The sequence below is a fragment of the Canis lupus genome, chromosome 1, assembly GCF_048164855.1.
Source record: "Canis lupus baileyi chromosome 1, mCanLup2.hap1, whole genome shotgun sequence".
Taxonomy (NCBI): domain Eukaryota; kingdom Metazoa; phylum Chordata; class Mammalia; order Carnivora; family Canidae; genus Canis; species Canis lupus.
The window spans coordinates 18127310-18140687 of record NC_132838.1 but is presented as its reverse complement, the minus strand read 5'-3'; the positions used below and the strand labels follow the sequence as shown (position 1 = coordinate 18140687).

The 13378-nt window shown below is 42.0% G+C and overlaps 1 protein-coding gene and 1 pseudogene across 1 annotated transcript in view; one reads left to right on the top strand and one right to left on the bottom strand.

The window, feature by feature from the left end:
• Positions 1 to 13378, top strand: part of MALT1 (MALT1 paracaspase) — a 60914-nt gene that overhangs the window by 14670 nt on the left and 32866 nt on the right. Inside the window, exons 3-4 of the mRNA XM_072773865.1 lie at positions 4198 to 4319; positions 10721 to 10880. Of these exons, the coding sequence (XP_072629966.1) occupies positions 4198 to 4319; positions 10721 to 10880 (282 nt within the window). The remainder of the gene's footprint in view (positions 1 to 4197; positions 4320 to 10720; positions 10881 to 13378) is intronic.
• Positions 4982 to 5558, bottom strand: LOC140631087 (small ribosomal subunit protein uS17-like; annotated as a pseudogene).

The following is a 13378-nucleotide window of genomic DNA, read 5'->3' as shown; positions in this document are numbered from 1 at the left end:
TCTTTAAAAAAAAAAAAAAAAAAAAAGAATCACTGGAGCAGGGGCAGGGGCCAGAGCAGACTCCCCACTGAGCAGGGAGCCTAACATCAGGCTTGATCCCCAGACCCTGGGATCATGACTTGACCCCGGGACCATGACCTGAGCTGAAGGCAGACACTTAACCGACTGAGCCCCCCGGGCGTCCTTGGCGTGTGACTCTTGATTTCACAGTTGTGAGTTGAGGCCCCATGTTGAGCATAGGGATTACTTAAAAATAAAATCTTAGGGGGTCCCTGGGTGGCTCAGCGGTTTAGCGCCTGCCTTTGGCCCAGGATGTAATCCTAGAGTCCCGGGATCAAGTCCCACGTCGGGCTCCTGGCCTCTCTCTCTCTCTCTCTCTCTCTCTCTCGCTGTCTATCATGAATAAATAAATAAATCTTTTTTTAAAAAAAATCTTTAAAAAAAATCACTGGAAAATGCTAGCTAATGTGAAGTGATAGATGTGTTAATTAAGTCAACCATGGTAATCACTTCATAATGTGTATATGTAATAAATTATCGCAGGATATACCCTAAATGTACGCAACTTTCATTTGTCAAGCATACTTCGATAAAGGTGGAGAAAAAAAATCACTCGCTGGATTAAAACAAAAGCATGGGGATTTTAAAGCTCAAGAAAACCTAGATTGGTATTCTAGTTCTGCCATTTTACAAGGGAAAAAAATTGGTTTCCAAGAGGTTAAATAGTTTACTCAAGGTCATTTGGGTGACCTTTTGCAAATTACTTCATTTTCTTCATAGTAACATAAATTTAATGAATATCTAACTCATATGGTTATTTTGAAAGTTAAAGATCAAAACACCTGGCATATATAAAGCAGTCAGTAAACTGCTGACGTAGTAATTTTTATTACAGTGATGAAACACAGTCAGTCAACAAATACGTGTGGAACACTCAGTGTGTCACCATGTGCCAGGCACTGTTCTGGGTGTCGGGTAAACTGGTGACCAAGACAGGCAAGGTCCTTGCTCTCATGAAGCTTCTGTTTTAGTAGGTGAGGCAGACAAGAAAACACAGGGATTTCAGATGGTTCATGCAGTGAAGACCAGAAAGTGGGGTGAATGTAAGTGAGAAGTGGGGGTGGGGGTAGCTGGTTTAGAGATGTTTCCCAGAGAAGCTAGAGACCTAGATTATGAGAAAGAACGAGCCTGTCATGAAACATCGGGGGGTTTGAGGGGAAATCCAGCAGAGGAGTAGTAAGCAGAAAAGTAGAAAATAGAAAATAGGTTGGCTTCTGAAAAGAGGACCAGTGTGGCTGGAGCAAGGAGGACAGGCAGGGACGAAGTTAGAGAAACCAGTTTATGTAGGACCTTGTGACCTACATGAGAAGTGTGCATTTTATTCCAAGTACAATAGGTCAGGCAAGGGCTTTAATCAGAGGAGTGACATGGATTAATCTGTTTTATTTGATTTTATTTATTTAGAGAGAAAAAGTGTGTGAGGGGGTGGGGGCAGAGGGAAAGAGAGAATCTTTTTTTTTTTTTTTTTTTAAGATTTTATTTACTGATTCTTGAGAGACAGAGAGAGAGGCAGAGACACAACACAGGCAGAAGGAGAAGCAGGCTCCCTGCGGGGAGCCCAATGTGGAACTCGATCCCAGGACCCTGGGATCATGACCTGAGCCAAAGGCAGGCGCTCAACTACTGAGCCACCCAGTTGTCCCAAGCCACCCAGTTGTCCCAACATCCACATTTTGAAAGCCCATTTAGCCACAAATCCTATATTCTTCAGATTTATATTTGTTTTCTTCTTTTGTTGTTACAACTTTTTTTCCTTTCTTATCACACATTAAATTTTTAAATCAGAATCTCTTGATCTTGAAGTTGTGACGTACGTCTCTCCTGGCTAAAGAATGGCATTGGGAATGTTAAAGGCAGTGCTGTGAATTTGCCAGCCAAAGTGAGAGTGCTTATCCCTTTTTCTGTCTTTGACATGTACTTTGCCACCAACACAGAGTACAGGTTTCAGAAGAACTGTTACTTCCATATTGTGCTAACTTGGCATCCACATAAAAAATTAATGAATAGGAGAGGTCTCCCTTGGCAAAAGTTTTAAATTCTTTTTTGAGAGGCAAAACCTTTACTAAAGGTTTTCTAGGGTTTCTTCAGACCCTCAAATATAGTAAGTATGCAATAAATATTTATTTATTTTGGTATCTTCCTGGAATGGTTTTCACATACCTGTTTTACCTTATACGCTATTTTTGTCTGGAAAGGTTAGTATCTTTGATATACTGTAAGATTGCTCTTATTTGGATTAACTCCTCTTCAATTGTAATCTTGTTTTGATCCTTTGGATTAGTGGCTTACAGAGGAAGAAGATTCTGTTAACCATATTCAGGATAGATGAGGAAAGAAAATAAACTAGGTGGAGGGAATTCTATTTTGCAAGTTTTAATGACCTTTTCTTCTTCCTTCCTGAAAGCCAACTAACCCAGTTTTGTGTGCTGTAAGCTTGGCAAATGTCAAATTTCCTAACTTTGGTTTTTTTGTGTGTGTTCATTATCTGTTGCATAACAAATAACCCCAAAACCCAAGACTTAATACAACAACTGTTTATTACTTCACAAAATTCTAAGGCTAAGAACCTGGAAATGGCTTAGCTAGGTGTTTTGGGCTCTGGTTTTGGCCCCAGCTGTTGGGGCAGGGCTGCAGCCGTCTGGGCTGACTGGGGTTCAACAGTCCTCTTCTCAGGTGCTTCACTTAAATGGCTCTTGGCAGGAGTCCCACGTTTCTTCCCTTACAGTTTGGGCCTCCCACAGGGCTGCCTGAGTGTCCCCATGACAGGACAGCAGGCTTCCCCAAGGGAGTAATTGAGGGGGGTGTGGGGTGAGGGAATAATTTCATAATTGATTTAGGATTTTCTTTAAAGATGTCCATGTTTTTTGTTTTTTAAAGATTGATTGATTGATTGATTCATGAGAGACACAGAGAGAGGCAGAGACACAGGCAGAGGGAGAAGCAGGCTCCCTGCAGGGAGCCTGATGTGGGACTCGATCCCAGGTCTCCAGGAGCATGCCCTGGGCCAAAGGCAGGCGCTCAGCCTCTGAGCTACCCAGGTGTCCCTAAAGCTGTCCAAGTTTTGATGCTAGTAGTCATTTCTCAGATGAGAAATGTGTGTATCACATGTGTCAGATTTATCCTGCTGTTCTGTTTCCATGCCTTTCTGCATACAGAATGTTTTTTTTTTTTTTTTAGATTTTATTTATTCATGAGAGACACCGAGAGAGAGAGAGAGAGAGAGAAAGAGGCAGAGACACAGGCAGAGGGAGAAGCAGACTCCATGCGGGGAGCCCCATGTGGGACTCGATCCTGGAACTCTGGGATCACGCCCTGGGCAAAGGCAGACGCTCAACCACTGAGCCACTCAGGCATTCCTAATTTTTATTTTAATGCTAAATCATAAAAAAAAAAAAAAGCTAAATCATAGCATTGAAATTAAATGTATTTTGAAGATGTTTTCAGTAGTCAATACCTAGAACAGTGCACCTAACTCAACTGAAATTCCAGCTGTATGAACATTTAGGACCAAGTATTTGAAGAGGTGGCACTGAGAACTGCATCATGACTTGTCTAGCAGGCATCTCTTATAAAGTGCATTCTGGGGGGCGTCTAGGGGGCGCCTGGGGATCTCAGTCGGTTCAGTGTCTGCCTTCAGCTCAGATCATGATCCCAGGGTCCTGAGATTAAGCCCCGTGTCGGGCTCCCTGCCCTGCGTGGAACCTGCTTCTCCCTCTCCCTCTGCCCCTCCCCCTGCTTCTGCTCGCATGCTCTATCTCTCTGTCAAATAAATAAGTAAAATCTAAAAAATAAATAAGTAAAGTGCATCCTGATTTCAGAGGTGTTAGAACATGAAAAAAATATTTCTAAGAATTGTAGAAATATGGCAAACAATTTTCTCCCCCAGTTATGGGAAGTACAGTAGATCAAAGTCTTCTGTGGATGAGTTTCTTTCCTCTTGTTTTTACAAAGCCTGGAACTCACAGATGCACAATCTGATGGGGAAGGAGATATGAATGGGCAGTTTACAACTAGGATGAATATACAGGTTATTTCCAAAATACTCTTTTTTTTTTGGTTTCAGAAATATAAACAAGGAAAACCTCTCTTCCGTGACTTAATTTAACTTTTTTTTTTTTTTTTTTTTTTTTTTTAAAGGAATAAAGATCACTGTCAACCCAGAATCAAAGGCAGTCTTGGCTGGACAGTTTGTGAAACTATGTTGCCGGGCAACTGGACATCCCTTTGTACAGTATCAGTGGTTTAAAATGAATAAAGAGGTAAGTTTTTAAGTGTATTTTACTTCCTCTGTCATAAGAGAGAATGATAGCAAATTATTTAACGTCATTATCCTCAGTGTGTTTTTTTGAATTTTGCTCTGATAGACCTGGCTGTGGTATTACCGAAGTAGACAATAATCATTATTTTGGTAAGACAATTCCAAAAGTTGTCTTATAAAAAAATGGTGAGCAGGGCACCTGGGTGACTCAGTCTGTTACGCATCTGCTTGCAGCTCATTTCATGATCCAAGGGTCCAGGGATGGAGCCCCACATCCTTTGCACTCTGCACTCAGCAGAAAGTCTGCTTCTCCCTCTCTCTCTGCTCATGTGTACACACTCATGCTCCCTCTCTCTCAAAAAAATAAAATCTTTTTTTTAAAATGGTAAGCGGGGAGATGCCGGTTGGCTCAGTGGTTGAGCATCTGCCTTTGGCTTGGGTCATGATCCCGCGGTCCTGGGATCGAGTTCCTCATCGGGCTGCCCGCAAGGAGCCTGCTTCTTCCTCTGTGTCTCTGCCTCTCTCATGAAGAAATACATAAAATCTTTAAAGAAATAAAATAAAAATGGTAAGCAATAATAAAATCAATTCTCAAGACTTTAAAAATTGTAGAAAATTAGGGTTACTTGGAACAACAATGTTAAAAATAGTAAATATCACCAGTACATTCTAACATGCCATACAGAATTCCTTACAGCAAGTTATGTTCCAACCAAATTATTTTTTAAATAACTTTATCTTCTTTGGCGGTGTGGGTGGACGTCTAACCTCAGAACTTCTGGAATTGCTTCTTGGTGCCAACAGTCTTTGTGACTTTGAGCACATGGAAACAGAGTCTTGCTGAAAGGCCAGCACCTGCCCACCGTGACTGTATTGCCAATCTGGCCGTCCCTGCAGCAGGGGGACAGGTGCACAGATGTGTTCTTATGGTGTTTCTCAGAGTGGTTGTACTTTCAGATGTGGTGGAGGAAGGCCCGGTGGATGATAGTGGTCTCTGCGTCTTCATCCGATCACCACACCAGACTCAGTCTGCCCTCGGATGAAGACATTACCTATAAAGGGGCATTTCTTGTTGATATAGGACCCTCAGTGGCCTCCTTGGACATCTTGAAACCCAGACCAAAGTTTTGATGGTACCGTAGGAGTGTCTTTTTGCCAGTTTCTCCAGCAATCCCTCTTCTTATTTTGAAAGCTGATTTGGCTCCTTTGGGTAGGCATGTTCAGTCTAAATGTCCACCATCTTCCCGACCACCTGAAAAAAAGGCAATCAAAATCTTTAATTGAGGTATTTTTAAGATGACATGGAAGGCAAATAGAAGATTATTCTAAACATTCCATGTAACTATTATATCAAAAGATTTAGGCTAGGAGCACTTGGGTGGCTCAGTGGTTGAGCATCTGCCTTTGGCTCAGGTCATGATCCCAGAGATCCGGGATCGAGTCCCACGTCGGGCTCCCTGCAGGGAGTCTGCTTCTCTCTCTGCCTGTGTCTTTGCCTCTCTCTCTGTGCCTCTCATGAGTAAATAAATAAAATCTTAAAAAAAAAAAATGTAGGCTATTATGGTAGATTCTGAAGTCAAATTCCAGCTAGGAGAGGGGAGCATTATTCCTCCTGTAGAAATACTGTATCCCTGCACCCTCCAGCAAGTAATGCAAAATCACACATTGGAATTCTTTTTTCTTAAAAGTTCTTTGAGCCGCTCTGCCACTGGGCATGTCCCACTGCTCTGGCTCGCCCAGGTTGTGTCTCACTTTGGTAGGCTCCTCTCTTCTCCCTCTCCACCTGCCCTCTCCCCCTGCCATCCTAGATTGTACCTTGAAACTCCATATTCTGGGATCCCTGTGTGGCGCAGCGGTTTAGTGCCTGCCTTTGGCCCAGGGCGTGATCCTGGAGACCCGGGATCGAATCCCACGTCAGGCTCCCGGTGCACGGAGCCTGCTTCTTCCTCTGCCTGTGTCTCTGCCTGTCTCTCTCACTGTGTGCCTATAAGAAAGGAAGGGAGGGAGGGAGGGAGGGAGGGAGGGAGGAAGGAAGGAAGGAACTCCATATTCTTTTCAACCTGTTAGTGAAATAACTAAGCTTTCTTCCAAATGCAGTGCTAGGTCTACATTTGCAAACCTGAAACTAAGTTAAAGAGCTATTCTAAGATTATGATCTTTCCTTTAGTGGAATTGATCCTGTGCCTTAGAAGAAATGTGTGGTTTTATACAATTTCCTATTTCCATCCCTTACACACAGGTGAGGTAGGGCGGCTGACCTGCAGTAAAAGATTGTGCATAGGCTTTGGTGCTAGACAGGCCTGGGTTGGAACCCTGAGTGTCCATTATTAGTGACATGAATTTCTGTCCTCCAGGGGTATGAGAATTTAATAGGGCATTTCACGTACCTAGGCTTTCAAGAGATGGTAACTAAAGTTATCTGTAACATCTTCTCAATTGCAAAGTTGCTTTTGTCTTAATAAATGCCTTTTGAGGGAGAAACAATAGATAAAACTTGCTATATTAAGCATGTCTTATACAATGGAATATTCCTCAGCCATTAGAAATGACAAATACCCACCATTTGCTTTGACATGAATGGAACTGGAGGGTATTATGCTGAGTGAAATAAGCCAATCGGAGAAGGACAAACATTATATGGTCTCATTCATTTGGGGAATATAAAAAATAGTGAAAGGGAATAAAGGGGAAAGGAGAGAAAATGAGTGGGAAGTGTCAGAAAGGGAGACAGAACATGAGAGACTCGTAACTCTGGGAAACGAACTAGGGGGTGGTGGAGGGGAGTTGGGCAGGGGGTGGGGGTGGCTGGGTTATGGGCACTGATGGGGGCACATGATGGGATGAACACTGCATGTTATTCTATATGTTGGCAAATATACACCAATAAAAAATAAATTTATAAAAAAAATAAAATAAAGTCCAGGATAAAAAAAAAGCATGTCTTTTGTAAAGTAAGCCCTGACTTGACAAAGGTAAAAATGTAGGCAGGGGGCAGTACTTCTTCAATTCAAAGAGTTGTAATAGATTTTAAAGCCCTCACAAGGTCAAGTTTTGTCAAACTACTTTTATGGTCACGGGGTTATTTTAAGGGATACTCGTTTAACAAGTATTTGGCGAGCACCTGTTTTGTGCCAGGCCGTGATCTAAGGCCATGATGACGAAGTGCCGACACACAAGGTCCTGCCTCCCTCGGTGGGGAGCAACAGTAAATAAATAAGAGAATTCTTTGAGTTAAGAACTATGAGGAATATCAGGGTGATCTAAAGTGAGAAGCCACTGACTGTCTTAAGCAGGAGAAGTAACACGATAGAATTTGTGTTTTTAAAACACAATGCTGCTACTTGAAGGGAAGCAAAAGAAAAGCAGAAAGACCAGTTAGCTAATGCCTGTACTAGACTGTCAAGAATGACAGTGTGGACCAGAGTAGGGCAATGGAGAGGGAGCAGAGTGCCCAGGTCAGGTTATGTTAGACGGAGAGTTTTCCACACCTGATAGGTTAGAGGTGGAACGTGAAGAAAAAGGGAAAGAGATCAAGGGTGACCCTTGGATTTTTTACTTGAAGCATCTGGGGACGTGTTATATACCAAGGTATTGAAGATTGGGAAAGAAATGGATTTAAGGAGGTAAATCAAGGATTTGGTTTTAGGAGCATTAAGTTCAAAGCACCTGTTAGACATTTAGGTGAATCATCTAGGCAATTTGGATATCTGGAGTCCATGAAAGTTTATGTTACAGAAGACCAACCAGTAAAGAGACTAAGAACCTAAAAGAGAGATGGGAGGAAATCCAACAGAAGATGGTATGAAGCCTAAAAGGGAAATTATTAGGAGCACATGGGTGGTTCAGCGGTTGAGCATCTGCCTTTGGCTCAGGTCGTGATCCCAGGGTCCTGGATTGAGTCCCCCATCAGGCTCCTGGTAAGGAGCCTGCTTCTCTTTCTGCTTGTGTCTCTTCCCCTGCCCCCCATGAATAAATAAATAAAATCTTTAAAAAAAGAAAAAAGAAGAAAGATGTAGTTAGCATTCAATGCTGCTGAAGGGGGGGAGTGTGGGTCAAGGGAGATTTGTTTGGGATTTTTTTTCTTATTTAAGATAAAAAGCACTAGGGTATGTTTTCAAGAGTGATACAATAAACGAAGTAGATAGTAAAGTAGAGAGAAAAAGGCAGGAGCAAGGTAAGAGAGGGTGGGATTGGCAGGAAAGAAAAAGTTTCCCTCTGCCCCCCCCCTTTTTTTTTTGAGATTTTATTCATTTATTCATGAGAGAGAGAGAGAGAGAGAGAGGCAGAGACACAGGCAGAGGGAGAAGCAGGCTCCATGCAGGGAGCCCAATGTAGGACTCAATCCCAGGACCCTGGGATGATGCCCTGAGCCCAAGGTAGACGCTCAACCACTGAGCCACCCAGGTGTCTTCCCTCTGCCCTCTTCTGTTCAGTCTCTGAGTGCTTGTGAATTAAATGACAAAGTACAGATTAACAAGAGAAAAAGTTTATTCCTTTGGGAATTTACAAAGGAGGTAGCTCCATAAATGGTTAAAGTTAGAGCCTCACATACCTGATTTAGTAGGGAAAAGGGAGGAGGGAGAAAGACTTCTAAGAGAGGAACAAATGGGTTTCTTTTAGCACTACAAGGAAATTTCTAGAAGAATAAACAGGAGATAAGGAAGTTTGACCTTATGCAGGTATAAGTGGTCTTCCCATCTTTTTCATGACCATAAAACTCTCCTGGAGAGGGGGTTTGTGGTAGGTTTTTTTCTCCATCTCCTTCCTGAGTAAAGCCACCTGAAGAAGGAATTTATGGTAGCCTCATTTCCCAGAAGTGTCTACTTTTAGTTAGATAAGGGGATCTCTGTGTAAGCTGCCTTTTGGACCTGTTCATCCCAAATGTCTGCAGCTTGAATGAGGCTGCATACCTTCTGGGGTTCTGAGTGGATCCCCACAGATCCTAAGCCCTAGTAGCCTTTGCTAGGAAGATGTGTTTTCTGTTTTAACCAGAGAGAAGAGAGCAGTTATGAAGAGATACATAGATCACTTTGTGATTAGGTGGCAGGAAGAGGAGAGTTTCTATCTGAAGTCGGCAGGATTGTAGAAGGTTTGAGAGAGAGAAAGTATGCATAAATAGTCTAGTAGGAAAGCAGACTTAGTACATTAACACGGTGCCAGGTGCAGCCTGCCATCCGAGTTGTCAAGTCTTCAGCAAAATGCTCTTCCTCTGGTGCAGGTTCTGAGGGGGCGAGAGTTGAATTCCGTTGGTTGGGACTTGAAGGGGGGTACTTTTGAAAGGGAGCTAATGTACTATAACAAGGCACTCAACTGAGCGTCTTGGCAATGTGCTGGAAGTGAGTGGCACTTATAAATTGATGAGAGCAGCAAAGCAGAAAGAAATCAATGTCGTGACCAGAGCCCTGGGGAAGACCTTGGCCATTCTTTCCCATACTTGACCATGTTTATTCATGCAGGTACAAGTAGTGTTCTTTTTTTTTTTTTTAAGATTTTATTTATTTATTCATGATAGAGAGAGAGAGAGAGAGAGAGACAGGCAGAGGGAGAAGCAGATTCCATGCAGGGAGGCCAATGTGGAACTCGATCCCAAGACCCCAGGATCACGCCCTGGGCTGAAGGCAGTGCTTAACCATTGAGCCACTTGGGCTGCCCTACAAGTAGTCTTCTGACATGCTTTCCATAGCCCTACTCTGCCCAGACCCTGAAAGAAGAGTAGTGTTAAGGGGTCTATCCTCTTACAGAATTTTGCAGCTGAAAAAGTAGGGTCCCAAGGTGAAATATCTTGCTTATGTACTCACAGCTAATTTGACCAGAACTGAAATTAATAGCCAAGCCTAGGGATCCCTGGGTGGCGCAGCGGTTTGGCGCCTGCCTTTGGCCCAGAGCGCGATCCTGGAGACCCGGGATCGAATCCCACGTCGGGCTCCCGGTGCATGGAGCCTGCTTCTCCCTCTGCCTGTGTCTCTGCCTCTCTCTCTCTCTCTCTGTGACTATCATGAATAAATAAAATCTTTAAAAAAAAAAAAAAAAAAAAAAAAAAAAAAAATAGCCAAGCCTAACTTTTCTGTGTTACTTATAAATTTGCTGTTGTAGGTTCTTTAAATACTAAGATGTGAATAGTTTTAAATGACAGAACAGATACTTTCTGTTAGTTTTTGGAAGATCAATGGGAGAGAGCTTAACTCTCTGCTTAATGGATTTGTAAGAGTGTGGATTTCTAAGACTTTAGTCTTAAATCATTCAAAATGTTTGTTTTTTTAAGCAAAAAATATTTTAGAACTTGGGAAAAAGTATGCTTTTGACAGCTCCAAAGAAGTCAACACATTTTTTTGCATGACACATTTCTCTAAGGTATGTTTTGATGAATCATTCATTTACATTCTCTTACTGATTCTTTCACAGATTCCGAACGGAAATGCATCAGAACTCATTTTTAACACAGTACATGTAAAAGATGCAGGCTTTTATGTCTGTCGAGTTAATAATAATTTCACCTTTGAATTCAGCCAGTGGTCACAGCTGGATGTTTGTGATGTCACAGAAGTAACAGGAAGCTTCCAGGGTAAGTGATAAATGAAGTTGAATACTGGCATAGAAATTGCCTTATTTTATTTCGAACGTTTACTTTAGTTTCACAGTATCACAAACAGTATTGGCAGCTCAGGTACATACTTACCACCAACAGAAGGTCACCAGTTGCTCACACTTTAGCCCATGTGCTTTAATCCCTTCTCTGTGGACATGTAGACAAGCAGATGCCTTCGACTGGCCCTGCTGCTGGCCCCTGCAAACAGTCTTCTTTCTTTCTTTCTACACTCTATAGCTTCCTCCCAAACTGTTATATTACAGAATCGCATTTTGGAATAAAACCTCTAGAGTTGGGGGATCCCTGGCTGGCTCGGCGGTTTGGTGCCTGCCTTTGGCCCGGGGCGTGGTGCTGGAGACCCGGGATCAAGTCCCACGTCGGGCTCCTGCATGGAGCCTGCTTCTCCCTCTGCCTGTGTCTCTGCCTCTCTCTCTCTCTCTCTCTCTGTGTCTGTCATGATAAATAAAATATTTAAAAAAAAAAACAAAAAAAAAACCTCTAGAGTTGCTGTTTCATGCTGTTGCCATGAAAGGGCTCAGGTAACATATCATTCCCTGCAGTAAAGCATTTCATCAGATTTTCTGTTCTCTGTCATCCAGCCTTTTAGTCCAGTAACTAGTACTGATTTAAAAAATCTGCCTGGGGCAGCCCAAGTGGCTCGGTGGTTTAGCACCACCTTCAGGCAAGGGCCTGATCCTGGGGACCCGGGATCGAGTTCTACATCAGGCTCCCTGCATGGAGCCTGCTTCTCTCTCTACCTGTATCTCTGCCTCTTGCTCTCTTTCTCTTTCTCTCTCTGTGTTTCTCATGAATAAATAAATAAAATCTTTTAAAAAATAAAGAAAAATAAAAAAATCCGCCTATTCTAAAGAGTAGTTTTTGTTTTGTTTTGTTTTGTTTTTTGAGCTTAATTCCTTTATTTAATTATACATAAAGCTACCATATGGGTCCTTGACAATTAAGATAGAAAAGGGACAAAGCCTTCCCCAACAACAAAAAGGGAAAATAAACCATTTCTATTCCTTCTATATAGTAGTACTTTGTTGAGTACTGATGGAATATATCAATCAGAAGCAATAATTTTAATGTGTTGGTAAAATATAGTTCCTTTTGGTATATATTTTGCTTTGATATATATATAGAGATACTGTAATGAAGTTGTGTGACTTCATCTTACTCTCATTTGTAATACATTTATACAAAAAAAGAAAAAAAAAGATAAATCCTACTGGAGGAGGACCTTTATCAGAGATATGCCCGCCTATTCTAAAATCCGCCTATTCTAAAGAGCAGATGGTATTTTCTGTATTCACATTCACAGTCAAGAATCATATTCTTTGTCATTTTGCCAGACGAAAAGAGTAGGTGGGAAACAGACTTTTTGTTACCAGTCTATCTTCTGTATTCTTTGCTCTCAAATTTAGCTTTTCCTACACCTAAATAAATAATCTCTAAAAATAGTCATGATTAATTTAAAGGAATTATTTATATCTTTCTAGAATTTTTCCATGCATGTAATGAACTTTAGTATGTTTATAAATGAAATCCTGTTCATTGGAACACCTGGTGGCTCAGCAGTTGAGCATCTGCCTTTGGCCCAGGGTGTGATCCTGGAGTCCTGGGATCGAGTCCCACGTCAGGCTCCCTGCATGGAGCCTGCTTCTCCCTCTGCCTGTGTCTCTGCCTCTCTCTCTCTGTCTCTCATGAATAAATAAATAAAATCTTTTTTTAAAAATCCTGTTCATTCAGCAAAAACCAATCACTTGCAATGTGTGAGACGCTAAGTTTCATGATGGAGACTTGGTATTGTGTTAACACTAACAAGTCCTCCTTCCTCAAGGACCTTATAGCAACACGTGAGCATTCAATAAATAATGCTTTCTGGGGGCACCTGGGTGGCTCAGTTAAGCATTGGACTCTTGATTTTGGTTCAGGCCATGATAATCAGGGTCATGAGATCGAGCCCTCCATTGGGCTCCATGCTAGTTAAGATTCTCTCTCTCCCTTTGCCCCTCCTACACACACATGCACATGCTCTCTTTCTCTAAAATAAATAAATCTTTAGGAAAATAATAGTAATAATGCTTTCTGATGTCTGTCTCAGGAAGAAATGCTAGTGATAATGCATCCATATTTATTCCATGCTAATAACAAAACTTTATTTATTTATTTATTTAAGATTTTATTTATTTATTTTACAGCACGCAAGAGAGCACAAGCAGGGGGAGGGGCAGAGGGAGAGAGAGAAGCAAGCTCCCGCCAAGCAGGGAGCCCTGATGCTGATTCAGGGATGGATCCCAGGACCCCGGGACCATGATCTGAGCCGAAGACAGACGCTCAACCAGCTGAGCCACCCAGGCCTCCCCCAAAACTCTTTTTAATAAGTTAAATCAAACAGTAGAATATAGAACTTTCTGTGTTGAGTGTGAATATCACTCAAGATGTTAATAAGCTGTTTGCCCTCACCAGAAAGA